We start from the raw sequence: 20,762 nt of genomic DNA on the forward strand, positions 1-20,762 counted from the left end.
TGCTTAATTCAAGGTTGCATCTTTCCCTGTATTTACCGCTTTCCTTTTCTATATTGCCACCATGCTGTGCTTGTCTGCATTCTTATGCCACACACATACACATGTGCGTACAGGTAAAAATCCAATTTGAAAGCTGGTTTGACTGTATACACGAAAGTCTTTATTCTACACGAGAAATCTACTTTCTAAAACGCCATGACCCCCTAACGTAGCCTTGCTATTTAAATGCATATATCGTTTTGTTTTTTTAATGAGGATAAAGGTGTAGACGTCATTGGAAGACATTCTTCCTAAGAATGTTACTTTTACATGGAAAAAAACGTATAAGACACAAATTATTATTATTTGAAGCAGAGGATTTCTCTACGTCTTAAAAACATGTCTGGATCATAGACTGGTCTGGATCTTTAATCAGAATCAGGTTTATTACCAGGTAGGTTTACAGGTACGAGGAATTTGACTCAAATTCACCTCACTGGTTTTTAAATACTTTCCTGAAACCGCCTAAACTGCCCTGCATGTTTGTATCTGCTTAGCGCATCAGATGTTTGCATAACTAAGTAAAAAAAAAAGCTAAATATTAGTTGCATAACATTGTGACCTTGTTTTGCCCGTCATGCATGCATGCAGCGAAATGAATCAACGCTGAGAGAGAACAATATCTCCAGCTCTTGCTCTCACCTGGCTGCTCTGTGCTCGGTGGAGGGGGCTGCACTACCTTGAGGATGGGGCGAGGGGGGTGGAGCTGGTTTGGGGTAGAGCTAGGGTTTCCAGGAGGAGCTATGGTGTAGTGAGCAGTAGCAGGACCGGGGGTGCGCTGGGCAATTTGCAGTGGAGCTGGGATTCTAACTGGGGTTATGGTGGCGTGAGGGTGAGGGGAAAGGGAGGCCAGAGGACCAAAACGAGGGGAAGGGGCCACTGCCAGGGTCGGCACGGGTCCACCGTCCTTGCCTGCTGTCTGACGCACAACGATCTTCACCACACCTGGGCTGCTCACCAAGGAGGGGACCACTGAGGGAACATCAAATATATCAGTCGTGAGAACAAATTTGAGCTGTTCTAGGTAAAAACATTATCAAGGAGCTGAAAGGGGTAACAGTCAGAGGGAAAAAAGCAATAATTAAAGAGTATATACTAAGATTAAACACATTCTGAGAGAAAAAGGTTGGATAAGCATGACAGTTATGCTTTTCTATCAGATGTAGTAATAAGGAAATACTTTTGTCCAAATATACAATATGATCATAAGCAATGAGACTTTAAAAAGAGACATTGTCAAGGAGAGCACCTCTCCTCTAAAGTATGCAAGTTATTCCCCGTTTACCATCTGCAGTATGATGAGGTGTCTCTTGCAAATGTATTACTTTAATCTCAGAATATTTGGGTTGTTTTTCTTTTAAATGTATAACTTCAATCTTTTTTCTCTGAATATTACCATCTCCCCCAGGGTCCTTCATTTTATGTATCTACAATGGCCGTCATCATTTGCTGTAGTCATAGGATAAAATCCAAAAAAGAAAATAATAACATACATTTCCAGGCAAAATTAGCTTTTGTTAGATTAAAGTCAAGACTTGGATATTTCGGATGTTCAGAATTAAATGAAAGCCATTTAATATAAGAATTACTTTGTTAAGGGCCAGAACATGAAAGAGGGAGTTTGAGAAAGGGGAAAAACCTTGCGCTGTGATATTGTGAGGCATCCGATTGGAAGCTGGAGCAGTGGCGGAGGTGCTGACTGCGCTCTGGACTGTCACCTGGGTGGTCTGGCTGATGAGGTGGTGCTGCATCCCGCTGGTCACCAGGTGCATCACATTACCTGCAGCGTGAGAGGAATACAGACGGGTTATGATCAGGGACGTTTTTCTACTCAGATTCTCCAGTAACCGCATTGCATACAACATACCTAATGACTCCAATCATTTCTTTATTAAGAGATGAGATTTAAACTATTTGATACATGTAACATAGCAAACTTTTTTCTTCTATTTTTGCATGCACAATTACTTTGAAAAGTCAGTTGTAAAACCAACAATTATCCATAAAAACATATTTTGACCCCCTGAACTACACTAAGTATTCTTTCCATATAAATACATAGGAGGTTAATGCAAAAATTGCAAATTCCTCCCATTATCTTTCGCTTTGGTCATTCCATGATACAACTTATAGAGGCATAAGTAGCTTTTTGGAGCAGAATAACATTTGTATTATTATTAAATACTTCACAGAATAAATGAAGAAAATCCAAATTGTGACCACAATCACCTACCTATGAAATCTTGTTGGTGTGTTAATAACTTTAAGTGGCAGATAAAACACAGTCCCTTCATTCATCTGCAGCGAGTACAAAGGAAAACGAACCTTGCACAGAGCGTGGGGAAGCTGCTGGGACCTGGTGGAGCTGGGCTCCAGACAGAGTCAGCTTGTTGCCCTGCAGCTGGAAGGTGACAGGTTTACTGCCCTGACATGACACAGGACGCCCTGCCAGGGAGGCCAGCTGGGCTATGCTCACTACCTCACCAGCTGAGGAAGGAAGACAAAGAAAAAAAAAACAGGATTAAAAACAAAATTACATGTGTATAATGTTTGTTTTAATAAGTGTGTGCTTCTCTAGCTGCTATGTTATTAAACAAATATATATACCGACATGCACATTGAATCACAAATAAAAACTATGAAATATGTTTTTATTGAATATTGAAAGATATTTTATATAAGATTTAATTGGCCATTTTAAATTAAAGTTACTAAAGTTTTTTTTTTTTTTTTTTAAATATGAAATCAAACTGACAGCTAGTATTCAAATAAATAAATAAATACATTTAAGATTTCCACACTCTCGCGGGAATATCTCCGCAATGGAGCGAGCTTAAGTTTCAAGCCCAGCGCAACACCTTCATCACACATGTAGCCACTTGTTTGTACCATTTTCAGCCGATTTGTAATCTGTTCTAGAAAAAGGATGTGATTTTGGATATTTGTGGAGTTAGGTGGTCCGCGAGTGTTTTTTTATTGGTTAAGTGGTCCTTGGTATGAAAAAGTTTGAGAAACACTGCTCTACACTTACAAGGCAACCTGGCCTGCATGTCCGGACTGAGCAGCACCCTCTGGGGCAGGACGCTGCCGGGGACAGGGCCTGGATGAGCGGCGATGCTGGTGGTGCAGGAAGCAGTGGGAGGCCGAACGGTCAGCACTGGCTTTGGAGCGCTGGCTCTCACCGCAATTTGAGCAGTTGGATGCATGGGCAGGCGAGGGGGGGCCGTGGTTGCCACTGTACACACCACTAAAAGAAAAGGAAAAAGCATTAGGCGAAAAATAATAAAAAGATCTGCAAATGTAAGATTCATTTAGAGGATAAATAAATGTTCCTTTTCACGTGCCTTGTTGAACCACAGGAGCAGCAGCTGTGGAGATTTCAGCAACTAGAGATTTGGGGGTCTGTGCTGCAGGAGGCACTGAGCAGGTGGGTTTATTCATCAGGAGGACCGGTCGGTTATCACTTTTAGGAGGCGGCTGGAACATCCTAAAGCAGAGACAGACCAACAAACAAAAGATCAATCAGTCTTAATTTATTGATTTTTATAATACATTTTACACCAACTTTTCCAAAGTGCTCAATTTATTTGTTTCCTTTTTTCCCTTTATTTTAATTAGTTTACAGTTATCCAAAAAGTGGTGTTTTCTAATCAAAATCAAACAGTTTTACTATGATCACTTGCATGTTTGTCCACACTCACCAAAACTGTTTGCTTTATAGATTGTCAATTGATCACGGGAAAATTAAGCAAGACATCATCTTAACATTTACTATGATGGTTGCCTGGCCACACATTTTAATGCAACTTAAGAAGTTTAATATCAATCTTTGTATTGCATCGAGCAAGATGAAAACTGTTTGGATTTAGTATTTAAAAAATAATCTGGATTGACTTTTGTTTGTAGGTCAGCTTTTCTAGACTGACACATTGATATTTAAATTGAGAATACTGATGTAGGTTCAGCTGTACTATTCTGGGAAAGCCATTTGGGTTTGGCTACACAATGTGTGGTTATAAAAGTATTTGCACTGCGTACCTGTTGACCTTCATGCGGACCGGTTTAGGTCTCGGAGGGGGTTCAGGGTAATCCATGACCTCCTGGATGAGTTGCCGGTTGACCTTGTGGCGTGGCAGGAAGATGTCTGCCTGGTAGCGGGACACACGGCTCTCCAAACCAACAAGGTCAAACATTGAAAGGTCGCAGCGCTGGTGACACAAAAACAAAGTAATACATTTAAACATCCACTCCTCAGCATTACAGAATTTACAAAAAAAATACATTGGGACCAAATTAAAGCTTTTTCAGTTTTTCCTTTAAAGCTAACCTTCAAAGGGGAAACCTCCAGAGCATCCATCGCCAGAGAGGCTGTATGGAAAACAATGGGCTTGGTGATGAAGGGCGACTGGATGGGCCGAGGGTCGAACAGGTTGGGGTGGTTGCACACTTTGCGGAGCTGCATTAAGATGTTAATCACAGACATGAAGTGACCGCTCGCCAGCGTTTCCCGGGTCCTGTGAAACAGAAACAAACGCTAGTAAGACAAGAGAAAAACACCGGTAATAAACACTTCAAGCATTAAAGCTATTTATGGGAATAAATCAAATAGAAAACAGGGTATGTGATTGTTTGATTTAACCAAAAAAGCCCAAACTTCTTGGACTAATGATAACTAAACTTTTTATTGAGTAGACCAAGCTAAATAGAATAATACAGAATAATGTGTATACCCCAAAACAGCACAAACCCTTTGCCATGTAGGTCAATCATATTCTATAGTCAGAGATGACTCGGCAACCCACTGTACAACAATCTTAATTCATTAATATAATTTGTATACGAGTGTGCCTTTAAATCCATCTTTAAAAAATAATCTGCTTTTCCCAAGTAGAAATCTTTAGGAGGCTCATAATACATTTTAAATCCCAAAAAGATGTTTGTTGTGTACTGGATCATCTCTGAGGTGTAGTAACTTACGAGGCCTGTGCCATGAAGTCATCGTAGAGAAACCGTTGTCTCTTGGAGAGGCGACAGCGCACAACATGCTCGTATTTTTTGGGCATCTGCTTCTCCACGTCGATCTTGATCCTCCTGAGCAGGAACGGCCTCAGCACCTTGTGCAGCCTCTTGACCAGGCCCTCATTGTACTCCTGGCTGCCCTCGATCATTCCCGTCAGCGGGTTGGAGAACCATTCCTTGAACTCGCGGTGGGACTGGAAGACGTGGGGCATGAGGAAGTGCATCAGAGACCACAGCTCCATCAGGCTGTTCTGGAGAGGAGTTCCTGTCAGCAGCAGGCGTCGGTGGCTGTAAAAGGGAAATCAACATGTTGATATATGCAGAAAGATTTATTGTACATTTTAGAGATGTTGTATATACCTTTCTGTTTGGGACCTATAGGTGAATTTGTCATTATTTCAGAAGTTATGACTGATAGTTTATCTATTATTTGTTATCATTGTTGTTTGTTTGCATGTATAACTTTTTATACAGTAGTTGTCGGTAAATTAGCTTTAAAACGGCTTAGTATTAGCATAGGAAAAATAATTGTCTATCATCCCTTCAATCACTAATATGCAATCCGTCACAAATGGGCAGAAAACATCTCTTAGGACTACAAGACCCGAGTTCAAGAATGTTGCGTTCAAGATACGCTTATATAGATATGTTTTTTTTTTATTGGAGTGCCCATATAAGTGCTCTTTCTGTCTCCATGTACTGGGTACGGCTGAAGAAGATCTATGTCTAAAAGCTTGTGTGTAATAAAACAGTGTGTTCAGCTTCTCCTTGAAGCTCCACATACCCGTGATAAATTGCCACCAGCTGGAACAGGCCTCCAGCCAAATGATGACTAGTTAGTCTAATTACAGCCACTTTGATAAAAAAAAAACAAGAAAAATAAATATTATTTGTAGGATAAGCTAGTTAACATTCACATCTACACCACTGTGACCTGTGGATAAACAGTTACGTGCTTGGATGTATTTCGGGGATTAATTAAAAGTTAAACATGGCTCATGTTAAATTATAGCATATTCTCTACAGCACACTGACTATTTGTGACAAGCGGCAGCTTAAAGACAGAAAAGCATCGTTGAATGTGCCATTTTGTACAAGAGTACTTGGTACATAATGCTTGCATAAAACATCTGTACAGATTTTCTTATTTCTAAAAATAATGCTGGATCCACGATCATCCGCGTCTACTAGGGTAATATGTCATATACGGAATGCTTAATATCAGGGTTAAAGTGCTTTTGGAAAAATGGACACATGGATGTTTGCCAGACTCTGCAGGCTAAATGTAATGCTTCAATCACAGCAAATCATTTTGTATAATCAAAACTTGTCATTGCTTGCATTACTGATATCCGTAAAACGTATTGGCCTACTACCACAAAATGTTCGATTGAAATTTTAAAAACTGATCCCTCTCAAAACCTTTCAAAAGTAACGTGCACCAATGCATTTAAAGTGTCCTAGTCAGAGTTCCCGTTAGCCGGTAATTACCGGACTATGACCGGTAAAATATGCTGAAGATCGGCAAATCTAAATCTCTCCGGTCAAAATGTCCGGTCAAAATAATTTCCCCATAGCGCAATACCGCATCAGTTGTGCAACTTGCGCCACTTATGTGACAGACAAAAGAGTATGTGACAGACAAGAATAGTAAATTCTCATGTCTAACACTTAATGTGGAGAAAGAGATGTCCTGTATTGATTGTGCGTTGATCTGTTGGTAATGCCTCGGGGTTCCGGTGGGCATGTAAACAAATGCATAATGCTGCGCTATACTTTGCGGCCTCACCCGGTTGCATAGCGACGCTTATTGTTTAGGTGTCTTTTAATAAGCAGGTAGTCATATCATTAGCTAGAACTAGCTGGATCTGATCGATATGGACATAAACGCGAGTGAAGTCTAATCTGAGAGAGAGATCAGCTGCTGCTGACGAGTTGACACACAGCTCTGCATAATCACCTGCAGCGGTGAGCGGAACAACACACACACTTCAGGTTAGAATATCACACGTAGCTATTTTAATTACTTCTCAAACTACCTAAACTAGTTATAGATGAGTTTAGTTTTACTGTCGGGTCACTCATTACTGATCCGCGAGCTGCATGATACTGACGGGCTGTCAGGAGAGAGAGAGAGAGCGCTCCGTTTATTATTCCCGTGTTATTGTAAATTACTGAACACTTTTGAATAGTTAATCTAATATAATTAGTTTGTTTAATATCGAATCAAATCCATTTGTTTTAAAGCTTAATAAATAACAAAGAAGACCTTTGACCGGCACTTTTTTCATTTTGTCCGGAAGATTTCAACTTTAACGGACATGTTGACCGGCAAAAAAATATTCTAATGGGAACTCTGGTCCCAGTATCTTTTTGTAACCATATTTATTTAAACCTGCAAAGAGACGGTTTGGATAGTAGGGACATAACATAAAACAAAGAAGGCATTTAAACCTGCATTTCAGTCAGAGCACATATCCCCTGTATAAAGTTTAGAAGGGACAAAGAACAGCAAGTAAGTCAACTTAAATGTCACTGGCCAGCTGGTGCGTGTCTGCAGAGGCAGGGTTGCATGTTTGAGCCTTAAGCAACGGCTCTTCTAGTGCTAACTTCTTTTGTGGTGCTTCTTCATTTTGGAGGTTTGGGGGGAAACCAGATTATTTTTTATTACATTGTTTTTATTATTTTAGAACCCTTAGTTAGTACATGTCTATTTAAAATTAAAAATCATTACTGACCTGTTGAAGTTCAGCAGGCTCTGCCAGCGCTGGGACTTGAAGTTCTTGATGTTTTGTGCCTCGTCCAGGATCAGGTATCTCCAGGACTTGCGTCGGAACGCCTGGTGGTCCTGCAGCACCAGCTTGTACGAAGTGATGCACACGTGGAAAGCATTAGGCTTCGTCCAGCCCTAAGAAAAAACAAACAATATGGTTACAACCATGAGTGTAAAAAGAGAACGAGATGGATAACGGCGAGCTCACGTCCTTGGTGCTTGGTTACAACTAACTATGACCACATCCATCTCACTGTAGACTTGTAGTGGAACATTTGCTCACCAGAAATAATGCAATTTGTAGGAAAATAGAATAGTTGCCTTCCGTTAGAATGCCTCCCCCAAAACTAGTAAAGTTGCCATTTACATCCACATCATCACTCAGGGTTCATACACTTTTTCACCAATGACTTCTCAATGACCTTTACCTAATTTTCCACGACCAAACAAAATTACCACTAAAAATGGTTTATTTTAACATGGAACAGGAAAATAAGGTCTGCATATGAAACATGTAGTGCCCATCTAAAACAAATCAAATCGTAGGCTTACTAGCTTCTACACGCTGAAGCAACTGTAGTCAGGGATGCAAACTCATCAGGTATGAAAAAGGTGACAAGGATCCGAGCCCCCGACCCCCCGGAATATCGGCTTTAACATGAGGAATAACAGGATTTTAGCAGTCAGAACAACTAAAGCAGCAGTGTCAATAATAACAGAAACGCCAAAGAGTCACATCCAATAGAAATATATAAAAGCATTTATTTTAATTGTGTTGCAGTGAGTTTATAATTCTGGCAGCACTGTTGAGCATTTTGAAAATGTATTTTCATGCCTCTGTGCAAGGCTTAGTCTTTCTATCTGTATAGCCACTGGTGTAAAGTAACTAAGTTCATAAACTCAACAAGTACTATACGTGGGTAAAATGTTGAGATACTTGTACTTTATTTAAGTATTTCAATGTTTTGCTACTTTGTACTTCTACAATTCAGAGGTACATGGTGTACTTCTACTCCACTACATGTATTTAATACCTTTAGTTACTTCACAGATCTGGATGAATGATGTGAAATATAATCAAGTGTTAAATCAGACTTTAGTTCCACCTGGAGTAAATCCACCAGCTACCCTGCAGTATACAAAGTCATTCAAACTAGCTGCACCTTTACCAGCTTTGAGAACACTTTCATGATCAATCATTATAAAAACATATCATATATATTATTCTGAAATGGACCAATCTGCACAACGACTACTTTTACTGTCGCTACTTTCACTATATTTTGATGAGAATACTTTTATACTTTTACTTGAGGAACATTTTATGTACTAGAGTGTATTCCTACACTCTAGTACTTCTACTTTTATTAAGTACAAGATCTGAGTACTTCTACTAAAGTACAAGACCTGAGTACTTCTACTTTTACTCAAGTAGAAGATCCGAGTACTATACTTTTATTAAAGTACAAGATCTGAGTACTTCTACTTTTACTCTAGCACAATTACATTACATTTAGCTGACGCTTTTATCCAAAGCGACTTACAATAAGTACATTCGACCAGGAAGACACAACCTTGAAGAAAACAGAATCATAAAGTACATCAGGTTTCATAGAGCCAAACATTTCAAGTGCTACTCAACTGGCTATAGATAAGCCAGTCCTTTATTAGTATATAAGTGCTCCGTTAGCAGTTCTTAGTTAGTAATTCTATCGCTCGAGGTGGAGTCGAAAGAGATGAGTTTTCAGTCTGCGCCGGAAGTTGTGTAAGCTTTCTGCTGTCCTGATGTCAATGGGGAGCTCATTCCATTCCGTTTTTGCTGATGGGAACTTGGGTCCCCCTCGCAGCGAGGGTGCAGCGAGGGTCTAGCAGTTACCGGAAGCCAGTGAAGGGAGCGGAGGAGCGTGGGAACATTTAGGAAGGTTGAAGACCAGACGAGCAGCTGCATTCTGGATGAGCTGCAGAGGTCGGATGGCACATGCAGGTAGACCAGCCAGGAGGGAGTTGCAGTAGTCTAGGCGTGAGGTGACGAGAGCCTGGGCCAGAACCTGCGTGGCTTTCTGGGTCAGCTGGGGACGTATCCTCCTGATGTTGTAAAGCGTGTATTTGCAACAACGGGTTGTAGCAGCGATGTTTGCAGTGAGGAATATATAATGTTAGGATCACACCCAGATTCCTTGCAGTCTGAGACGGGGAAACAACAGAGGTGCCGATGTTGATTGTCAGGTCAAGAGTGGGACAATCTTTTCCCGGAAGAAAAAGCAGTTCAGTCTTGTCAAGGTTGAGCTTGAGGTGATGAGCAGACATCCACTGAGAGATGTCAGCTAGACAAGCAGAGATGCGTGCGACGACCTGGGTCTCTGAGCGGGGAAAGGACAGAATTAATTGGGTGTCGTCAGCGTAGCAGTGGTATGAAAAACCATGCGGGCTAATGACTGACCCGAGCGAGTTTGTGTACAGGGAGAAGAGGAGGGGACCAAGAACAGAGCCCTGAGGGACCCCTGTAGTTAATTGACAAGGGTCGGACTCGGACCCTCTCCAAGTTACCCTGTAGGTACGGTCTTTGAGGTATGAGGTGAGGAGGGAAAGTGCAAAGCCTGAAACTCCAAGTTCTTGGAGAGTGCGAAGGAGGATCTGATGGTTCACCGTGTCGAATGCAGCAGACAGGTCCAACAGGATGATGACAGAGGAGAGGGATGCTGCTTTAGCAGTGTGCAGTTCCTCAGTGACAGCAATGAGAGCAGTTTCTGTGGAGTGACCTGCCTTGAAACCAGACTGGTGCGGATCCAGAAGGTTGTTCTGATGGAGATAACAGGAGAGTTGTTTAAAGACAGCGCGTTCAAGTGTTTTAGACAGGAACGGGAGGAGAGAGACAGGCCTGTAGTTTATAACATCAGACGGGTTGAGAGTGGGTTTCTTTAGGAGAGGGTTTACTCTTGCCTCCTTGAGACTGTTTGGAAAGTGACCAGAAGTTAGAGAAGTGTTGATGAAATGGGAGAGAAACGGTAGAATATCAGGAGTGATAGTCCGAAGGAGGTTTGAAGGGATAGGGTCCAGAGGACAGGTGGTAGGGCGGGCAGAGGTAATGAGGGTAAGAACCTCACTTGGAGAGAGAGGGGAAAAGGAGGTTAGTGTGTGGGTGGAAGGAGGGTCTGGTGACCCAGCGGTAAGTAAAGGTGAGTCAGAAAAAGAAGAGCGAATATCATCAACCTTTTTTTCAAAGTGGTTAACAAAGTCGCTTGACAGAAGTGAGGAGGGGGGAGGGGCTTTGGGAGGGTCCAAGAGGGTGGAGAAGATGGAAAATAGTTTTTTGGGATTGGAATAGGAAGATTGGATCTTATCTTGAAAGAAAGTGCTTCTTGCCTGAGAGATCGAAGCAGAGAAAGAGGAGAGGAGAGCCTGATAGGTTAGGAGGTCGTCATGGTGTTTGGATTTCCACCGTTACCGCTCTGCTGCCCTAAGGACGGTTCTATTAGCACGCAGTGCGTCATTTAGCCAGGGAGCAGGAGGGGACTGACGAGCCTGCCGAGATGTGAGAGGACAGAGAGAGTCCAGAGAGGATGAGAGAGTAGAGAGGAGAGTTTCCGCAGCAGAGTTTGGAGGCAGGAGTTGGAACGAGTCAGAGGAAGGGAGGGCTGAGAGCACCGATGAGGCAAAGGTAGAGGGGGAGAGGGAACGAAGGTTACGGCGGACAGGTGCAGGATGAGAAGAGATTAGTTTGTTATGTTTGGAAAGGGGTAGAGAGAATGAAATTAAGAAGTGATCGGATGTGTGGAGCGGGTTTACACAGAGGTTAGAAGTAGTGCAGTTCCTTGAGAATATGAGATCAAGGACATTGCCAGCTTTATGAGTTGGTGGGGACAGAGACAGTGAGAAAGCAAAGGCGATTAACAGAGATGTTAGTTCGTCTATCTTCCCCATCTGGAGGTTGAAGTCTCCGAGAAGTACAGCGGGAGGGCCAGTTTCAGGGATGTGTGAGAGGAGATTATCTAATTCCTCCAAAAAGTCCCCCAAGGCGCCTGGTGGACGGTAGAGAACAACAATGGTTAATTGTATAGGATGGGTTACTGTGACGGCATGGAATTCAAAGGTGGAAGGAGTGAAGTTAGGTAGCTTGAAGAGGGAAAAGCTCCATTTGGGAGAGAGCAGGAGACCAGTGCCACCTCCTCTGCCAGTGGGTCTGGGTGTATGGGAGAAGGAATATGCTGTGGAGAGAGCTGCTGGGGTGGATGTGTTGAATGGAATAATCCAGGTCTCAGTGAGAGCAAGGAAATCCAGGGTCTGCAGGGAGGCGTAGCCAGAGATGAAGTCAGCCTTAGGAACAGCTGACTGGCAGTTCCACAGGCCGCCTGAAACTAGATGTTGGATCTCAGTGGAGCATGTGGGATAGACGAGAGCAGGCCGGTTATATCGATTAGGAGATACACGGGGCCAGTGATAATTGCGAGAAGACACATGAACAGGAATGGAGAAAATACACATGATTATAGCATGAGGGGCTAGAAAACTAAAGAAAAGAAAATAAGACACCAGCTGTAATTAGCTCAATCAGAGTAGGATTTGCCTCCTCTTTGCCACCCTCGTGACTCACGCCCCTCTAATTAGTTAACTCTCTACAGCTGATGGGCGACAGCAGAGTGGCCCTGCCTATATTGTAATGCAGGCTTGAGTGCCCACTGAGACATGTGTAACAGGTTCAGTTGAGCAGATCTGAGATTTAAAATCTCTCAAAAGCGCCGTTTTAGCTACAATAACTACAGAACAATTATACAGAGTAGAATAAATGAAACAGAGAAGTCTAATTAAACAAGAATATAACTTACAGTGGTTGCTGCGTCAACGAACGCACCGTAGATAATGTAGCTGACCCTCATCCCGGAGCAGCAGAGTTCAGCCGAGAGGCAGGAAGACTCGAGCACACAGCTCGCGCTTCATATATTAAAAAATAACACCATGCGCGTCATGATGGCACATAACAGCTCGCGACCGCAGATTATTTCGGCGATTAGATAAAATGTAAATTATATTTGACGCAACTTTAGTTACATTTCCATGACTTTTCCAAAACTTTGGGAAAAATATTGTTTTCCATAACTTTTCCAGGGCCTGGAATTTGCATTTTGAATTTCCATGACTTTTCCAGGTTTTCAATGACCGTACGAACCCTGCTTAACCCCATTATTAATGTGTGTGAAATTGTCATAATTAGCATATGAATTCTGGAGGTATGGCCAAAATCATGCTTTGTGAAGCAAAGAGATTCTGGGGTTGGCTTTCACCCACTGGCGAGCATAATAACCATCGTTCAGTTAAAGAGGAGAGGCCAACTGTGATGTTAACTCTTTACCTGTCTCTTCAGCTTTCTCTCCTTTTGGCTGCCAAAGTATGTGAGGATTTTAAATCCAGGACACCATCGTTTTAGCTCCATTTCCCAGTTCAACATCACACTGGTGGGGACGATGATGAGGTGAGGCCCCCAGTTACCTGAACACAAGTCCAATGAAATCAACAGTTGAACGTAAAAGAAGAACTTAATTTAGCTTACAAAATATGAGTAGCACTCCAGATGAATTACACGATTAAACTGCCATTTGTATAAATAGTGCTAAAGCATCAGGAGCAGTTTGGTTACTTTTTTCAAGGGCGAGGTGAGCCAGCAGCGCGATGGTCTGGATAGTCTTGCCCAGTCCCATCTCATCAGCCAGAATGCCGTTGAGTTTTTTCTCGTACATGGTGACCAGCCAGTCAAGTCCAATGTGTTGGTATTCTCGTAACGTTCCATGAAGCAAGAAGGGGATGGGGGTCTTGACCTTTCATTGGAAAGAAGATGAGAAAATTAGAGGGCAGAACTGCATAGGACACAAAACAAGCAAACCGAGCTTAGACTATTAGAGTGTTTCTCAAGTTGACTAATAAAGACATATTTCATGCAGAAATGGAAGAAAAAGCTGTTTTCAGTCTGTTTGGAATTATATTAAAAATGTATACATTTGGGTTTTGGACTTTCAAAACGAGACATTTAAAAGACCTAACCCTCGGCGACCAGGAACTGGATGGAAATGTTCAATATTTTAGGGCATTTTACAGGCCAAACAATTGAAAAGAAAACATGTCAAAATGAATAAAATCATTACTTGCAGCCCTATTCTTCTAATATAAAAGATATAACATTTTCTTTTGTCATTAAAAAGAACAACACTTGAATATTTCAGGCTGACCTTTGCAGTAGCCAAAGTGTAGCCCTTAGGCTGCAGGCTCTCTGCAGTGGCAGCGATGTGGCTGATCTCTTTCTTTGGTCGTGAGCTGGAAGAAGGTGGGCTGTTGTCTCCCTCCTTCAGCAAAACCTCCATCCCTTCATCTTCACAGCCATCATCTTCTTCTTCCTCACTCCCCTCTTCTTCTTTCTCACTGTCATCATCTTCCCTGCTTTCTCCTGCTGAATCTGAAAAAAGCACATTTGAAAGAGTTACTCATTTAATATTTAATTTGAGTAGTTTAAAAGCAGCAAACAAAGAATAATAATAATAATATTGGGTCAAATAAACGATGTATACAAGATTATTTGAGAATCTTTGTGAGTGGTTAATACCTGAAGAGGAAGAGTTGCTTTCCACATCACTCTCATCTTCTTCAGTCTCCTCCTCCTCATCCCCAGACACCTCCGAATCAGAACTCTCTTTAGAACCAGATCCAGACGGAGCCTCAAAGTCTGATGCATACGCTCCTTTGTACTTCTCCAGCAGCTCCTCGACGCTCATTTCACCTACAAGGGAAGCAGAGATATGTCAGGGCGGGTGTTTACTGCTCATGGTTTTTAAACAGGGCATGGCTTAGTGTGAATGAAATGGCATATACACAATACACAGCAGTTTGAAGAAGGGCAACAACACTGCAAGGAGAGGTTTAAGGATCAATTTTTGTCAAACTAGAATTCTGCACTTATAATTCTAAATATACCCAACTTTATATATGTTTTCACCTATATTAAAAATGTGTCGTTTACCCAAACTGCATGGGAGTGTTAATCAATCCTGAAATGACCTTTGCCGCCAGTGTACATATGAGCATACACAGAATATGTTTATTTAATCGGTCATGTTTAGGTCGTTTTTTTTTGTGAATGGAGATAAGTGTCATCTGTGTTATTTTCAGCTAAATAAAAAAAATAATACTAGAAACCATAAATATCGTGTCAAAATACTTTATGCCCTACATTTTTATATGTTGTATGGTGATATTGACCCAAACTAGTTTTTGTTGGCATCTCTCCCATTGGTTCGGCGTGCCATTGCCATTCAGATTTTGTAATCTAAAACATTCAAGAGGAAACCAGATTGTTTTTTTTGTCATAATTGCTCGCCTAACCATTACATAAATTCTTGAAGAGATTAGAAGTTGAGTACGTTTATTCCTATACACACCTTATCAGGAAAAGGAAGCTCTTCAACAAAGATGAGAGGAATTAAACAAAATGTATAAACGATTACACAAAGTATCTACAATAGGCTATTCAACGTGAGCAACTCCCATTGCCATTTCATGCCAAGTACCTTCTCTGGCCAAGTCATCAAGTTCCTCTGCATGGTTCACATCTCCCTCCACCTTCTCCTGGTCATCTATGGTGTCCTCCTCATCCTTAGCTGAAAATGGGAAGACAGAGTAAACCAGTATTACATCAATAATAGACAAATGTCAGGTCATTCAACTAAATACGTGTGCATCTTTTCCCCGCATCTTATAATGAGATCCGTCTTACCATCCTCTTCATTGGCAGTGAATTCACCATCTTCCTCTTCCTTCACCTTTGATGAAGAGCTTTCATCAGAGCATTCTCCATCTGAGACCGACTCCTATGTAACGATTCAGTGATTCAATTAAATGCAAACACATTTGATCTGTATAAAGGCACCCAATAAAAAAACAACAACAACAGTACTTTTCAGGCAATTTTGTTAACGTTCCACAAAATAGAGGGCGATTTTCAGTTAGCAATTGTAAATAAATGATCAGTCATGTTTTGAGCATCAATCCCAGTTAAATAAAATATCCTAAAATCATTATTTCAAGGGGAACAGATGAGCCCATCTGGAATGCCCTGAAGTTTGATTGTTGCTATTTTTTAAAGAGTGTGTATTAGGATAATAAGAGCGTGTATTAGAATAAATGCAATGTGTGTATTAGGTGTGTGTTCAGTTGAATCTTATGATGGAATGAAGTCATTTACATGTTGTAGCACTAGGATTAGGTTTTATTTAGATTATACATTTCTAAACGTAATGATCAGCCATTAATGGACAGAAAAGATGAACCCTATAGGTATGTCAATGTTTGAATTGAAGAGCTTGGGACCAAAATATAACTGTTCAGTGATCTTATGCCATTTGACAATAATTCAGGTCCAATCCCTTTAGTGGCTGTACCTGAGCCAGTTTGATGGTGCTGAGTAACTGGTCCAGGGGCAGCATGCCCTCCTCCTTCAGCAGTTCAATCTCCCTCCGATGGCTCTCAGCATCATTGCCCTCCTGCTGCTCCTCCACATCTAAGGTCTGTTCATCATCCTCTTCCTCACAGGGAGGTTCAAAGTCTCTGTCTGCACCAAGAAACAAGAACGGTTTTGTAAGGAAAAAAAATAGTTATTCTGATTATTGTTCACACCTCTAAGAAAAAAAAAAAAAAAGAGATGTATAATGTATCTAGACCATTTAGTACATCCATTTCCAAAGCCAATAAATGCTTCCTTATTATGGCTTCAGGAAGTAATATGGTTCAGACAGTCGATAAGTGGAATATTAAACCTGGGTTCGTTAAGCTTGAGATTGTTTAATGTCATTTCATTTTAATACCACCAAAACATTGCAATATCTTTAAAAGACAGGATCACCAACTATCCCTTAGGCAACCTGAATTCTCTAATAATACCATGTTTTTTCTCACATGCCTCCATGGTCAACAAGGAATCTGAGGAAGCCAAGTGTGCCTGCCCAACCAGGCACGTTTTTTTAGGAAGTGGTTTACACAGTAGGAATAGTGAAGTCATTCAAGAACAAAGTTTTATTCAGGAAGTCAAGGAAACATGGTGTGGGTAATCATTCCTTTAGGGATTGGCACGTTTGTCCTTCCTCTGACTGAACAAAGCCTTACACTTAAGTCTGGCTTGCTTAAAGAATCAAGTGCCATTGATAACACGGTGCAGCAGACTAGTCTGACAGGTCTGACAAGTCTCTAGCTTGACGGTTCACAAGCCGTGCTCAGTAAGGTGCACTGGAGATGTGCCAAGAAGCGTTTTACTGCACTGACGAATATTAACCTCAACATCCTCACTGCTATTACATTCGAGCTCATCACGTTGGATTTGCACAGAACAAGTCTCTCAGAGATGCAATGTCCTTGACAGCTTTTTGTCTCCATGAAACATTTTACCTTTGTGTGCCTTTAAAAAGATTGAATCATTTGTGTGTAGCTATGACAACGTCACCGTCTGAACCAATGATTCAACTCTGAACCCACTCAGTGCTTTAACATGGAGACAGTGAGCTTTTTTTATGAGGGGCAGGGAATTTCTTTAATAAAAAAACGCTTTCTCACCCTCCTCATCCGCGGCAGGTGTCGCAGGTTTTGGGGGAGTCTCTGTGACAGGCTCAGGTTCATCTTCGGCAGGTCCGGTGGGTGCGAGCGACTGGCTGAGGAGGTCCGAGTATTTCTCCGTCTGTCCGACAATGAAGTCCAGCTGAAGGTCCAAAGCCTTCTTCCTCTTCTCCTCCAGTCTGGACTGCTGCTTGTACTGAACCACCTTTATGGACAAAACAGAAGTACTCTTAACAAGGGGTGACTTTTACTTTAATTAGCCGTGACCAATTCTTGACTAAATTAAGAAAACTTAATTTTGCCTAGATTAGGAAGCACACAAATAATTTTAAATTGTCTAAAATCATCCGGCCGGGGACTTCGGGCGGCAGTATACGCCGTGAAGTTGTTTGCGGCCTGCCAGTAAACCCAAAGCAGAAGAAGAAGTGACGTCAGCGGCTTCATTTGCCTAATCCTTCCCCGGGAACTTATTCCGGTGTGAACGCGATCTGCTCTTTAGTTCATCAGAACTAAAGAGTTCTGATGAACTAAGTACTGGGAACTAAGTACGGCAAAGTACTTGGTGTGAAAGCGCCTAATCTTACTAACATAAGAAATGCAAAGGAATGTATTTTATTTGTAAAGCAATAATGAAAGAGTTGCCTATAATTGTATGCCAAGTAAAAAAAGAGTAGGTTTGAAAAGACTTCTTCTACAGACTATATTTTCAGTTAGCATTTTTAATTTATGCCTTAAAGTTAATAATTTATTTTGATGCAAAATCTTTTTTTAAATAGTTAATATGTATTCTATTTTCCTACAAGTGCATTTTCTTTCTGTGACAAAAACATTCAAACACTAGATCTTCTAATTCCACAGCTGAGCAGAATGTTTTGTTTGCTTGTTTTTTTCTCCTCTGTACCTTCTCCACACTGCTCCAGAAAGCCCGGACCTCCTTGGCGATAGAAGAGGCGACTCTTCTGATCTTAGAGTGCTCGTCTCGCTTGGCTTTTTCTTCTTTTTGCCTCAGCTCCTCGTGGTATTTCATCACCATTCGGACCACCTAATAACGTGACAAAATAACACAACTTAAAAACACATATACGATATACTTATTATTTTAATAAAGCTTGTGAAACACTAACATTTCTGGGAACAAAAACACTCAACCTACCTTTCTAGCCACTCCTCTCTTCCAGCGCCTCTCCTGAGCGAAGTCTGCAGAGAGCCACTGCATCTCCTCACACAGGTAGTCCCAGTGAACTTTGGGTCGTGGCGGCTCCGTCAGGCGGGTGAGACGCTTCATTGACCAGAAGCCCTCCCGCTTCAGTGACTGGGTCCGATGCTCGATGTCTGCTTCCTACGGACACACAAAGGCCAAACCTCTCAGTAAGTCCTGCAAACACATCAGAGTGCTGCAACAATGTTACAGAAACTGGTAACCAGGACGCTATTTTGCAAATGACTGTTTTTACCACAACAAAAACCATTTCACCAGTAAGGTCAGCTACGCAAATTCATGTCATTCTTGTACAGTACTCAATCTGAACAGAACATGCTTCAAATTTGAGCAGCTCGCATACATTTCAGAATGTTTTACTAAACATTTCAGGGGACTAAATACGTGAATGGTTCGAAACAGAGATACTGTTTTCCTCAATGAAAAGACTGTTTTGAATACAAATCAACCCTGCATCGCCTCAGAAGATGTTCTTCTGGTCTGCAGCTGTACAGATGATTTGTGGGTAAATGGTGGTAGTGGTTGTGTCTTCCAGACTTTGTGATTATTCATTGCAGACTTCTACACAGCTCTCAAGTATAATCCAGAAGAGTGCAGGCAAAGTAACAACATCAAAGAGAAATGTGTATAAGTGGGCGAATCAGGAATTACAAAGAAACAGGGAGCCTTCAACTTTGCAGGTTGGGAGTTTAAAGTCTTTTCATCATTTCTTTCACTCTCCAGTTATTCAATCTCAAAGCCCTTATCATGACATCAAAAAAATATATAAATGTGAAAAAGCTTACAGTATTCCTTTATAACCACAGCAATCAATGTCCATTGTGCTTTTTGGATTTTTCCCCAGCTGTTCATATTAATGATTCCATCCTTTGATTGCCCTTATTCCAAAAAAGACAATGTTACTCCCAAGCCGTTTGAATGGCTAATCAAAGAGATTGTTCCACTTATATTTATTTTAGGATGTAACAGTTCATTCTGCAAATAATGTCAAACCCATGGTACGCATACACCCTTCAAATAACTTGAAAGTCCATCCTTTTCTAACTGCCGTCATGTTGCTACTCTAATACGCTTGTTGTCGCAATTTTGCAAAACTGTGTTCTTTGAGCTACTCCTTTAATGGCTGCTCTGCACGAGAACAGACTCCACACATTCTTGTCTAGTAGAATTTTGCTCATTGCACAGAGCAGGCAAGAGGATTGGGTGTTGCAAACCGCACAGAAACTCCTATTGAGACTTGAATTCTCAATGCTGCCTATCAAAATGTACTCCAATGTCAGCAAACGCTACAAATAAATATTCTGGCTATCCGAACAGATGGTCATATTTGCTAGTGAATTATTCTTTTGCAGGTAAACTTAATGAATGACACCTTAAACCACCTGTGGAAACGTAAGACATTTTTTTATTTTGTATTTCTGATTAAACAACTATTGTAAGTTCCCCTAAGCCAATGTAGTCTTGCTTCTTCAAAAGAAAAAAGTCATTACAGCGTGTCATAGGGCAAGTTATGGATCACTTACATGTTTGGCCAGCTCTGCCATGTCCGTGTGACGCTCTCCGCGGGGGCGCTGAGGAGTGACCTGTTCAGGTGGGGAAGAGGAGGAACTGCATCTTCCGCCAGTAGAAATGGGAGACACAAACTTCCCATGAGGACCCCGGAGAGGTGAAGACTTGTCCCGTTGTAGGTTCGACCAATCACTGGAGGGTGAGGGACCCGGGTAAGAAGACGAGGTGGAGGGTGAAACGGGAGATGAATTTTCTGTGACCCTGTCTGCTATCCACTGGCGTACCTGAAGGTTAAGGATAAGGAAGCACAAGAGGAAATTATTTCCAAAGGTGAAAGCAGTAAAGTTCACTAAGAAAAAAGCCACATGCATGAATTGGGTAACAAGCATTTATAGTAAGCAAATCCTGACATGCTCCAGAACCATAAAGTGGTGCAGGAATGATTCCTAAACGTGTTTTTGATTAGATCCCTGAAATAAGGTCTCTCACAAGCTAAAGAGACTTTCACTTTTTTGCAGGTCACCCTTGAAAAAGAGATCTTTTGATCTCAAGGGGCTTTCACCTGGTTAAATAAAGGCTACAAACAAACAAACTTTTTGTTCCATGACATAAACTATG

At 41.5% G+C, this 20,762-nt stretch overlaps 1 protein-coding gene across 1 annotated transcript in view; it reads right to left on the reverse strand.

The window, feature by feature from the left end:
- srcap (Snf2-related CREBBP activator protein) overlaps positions 1–20,762 on the reverse strand; it is a 42,644-nt gene that overhangs the window by 15,696 nt on the left and 6,186 nt on the right. The window contains exons 4-23 of the mRNA XM_071206819.1: positions 20,159–20,428; positions 18,570–18,755; positions 18,318–18,458; positions 17,417–17,621; positions 16,252–16,421; positions 15,588–15,681; positions 15,382–15,471; positions 14,421–14,594; positions 14,050–14,273; positions 13,464–13,641; positions 13,179–13,315; positions 7,797–7,966; positions 5,017–5,346; positions 4,367–4,553; positions 4,078–4,247; positions 3,384–3,526; positions 3,071–3,286; positions 2,365–2,526; positions 1,679–1,819; positions 682–1,011 (exon numbers count right to left, since the gene is read on the reverse strand). Coding sequence (XP_071062920.1) covers positions 682–1,011; positions 1,679–1,819; positions 2,365–2,526; positions 3,071–3,286; positions 3,384–3,526; positions 4,078–4,247; positions 4,367–4,553; positions 5,017–5,346; positions 7,797–7,966; positions 13,179–13,315; positions 13,464–13,641; positions 14,050–14,273; positions 14,421–14,594; positions 15,382–15,471; positions 15,588–15,681; positions 16,252–16,421; positions 17,417–17,621; positions 18,318–18,458; positions 18,570–18,755; positions 20,159–20,428 — 3,718 coding nt within the window. The remainder of the gene's footprint in view (positions 1–681; positions 1,012–1,678; positions 1,820–2,364; positions 2,527–3,070; positions 3,287–3,383; positions 3,527–4,077; positions 4,248–4,366; positions 4,554–5,016; positions 5,347–7,796; positions 7,967–13,178; positions 13,316–13,463; positions 13,642–14,049; positions 14,274–14,420; positions 14,595–15,381; positions 15,472–15,587; positions 15,682–16,251; positions 16,422–17,416; positions 17,622–18,317; positions 18,459–18,569; positions 18,756–20,158; positions 20,429–20,762) is intronic.

Source organism: Pseudochaenichthys georgianus, chromosome 19 (genome assembly GCF_902827115.2).
Source record: "Pseudochaenichthys georgianus chromosome 19, fPseGeo1.2, whole genome shotgun sequence".
Classification (NCBI taxonomy): Eukaryota; Metazoa; Chordata; class Actinopteri; order Perciformes; family Channichthyidae; genus Pseudochaenichthys; species Pseudochaenichthys georgianus.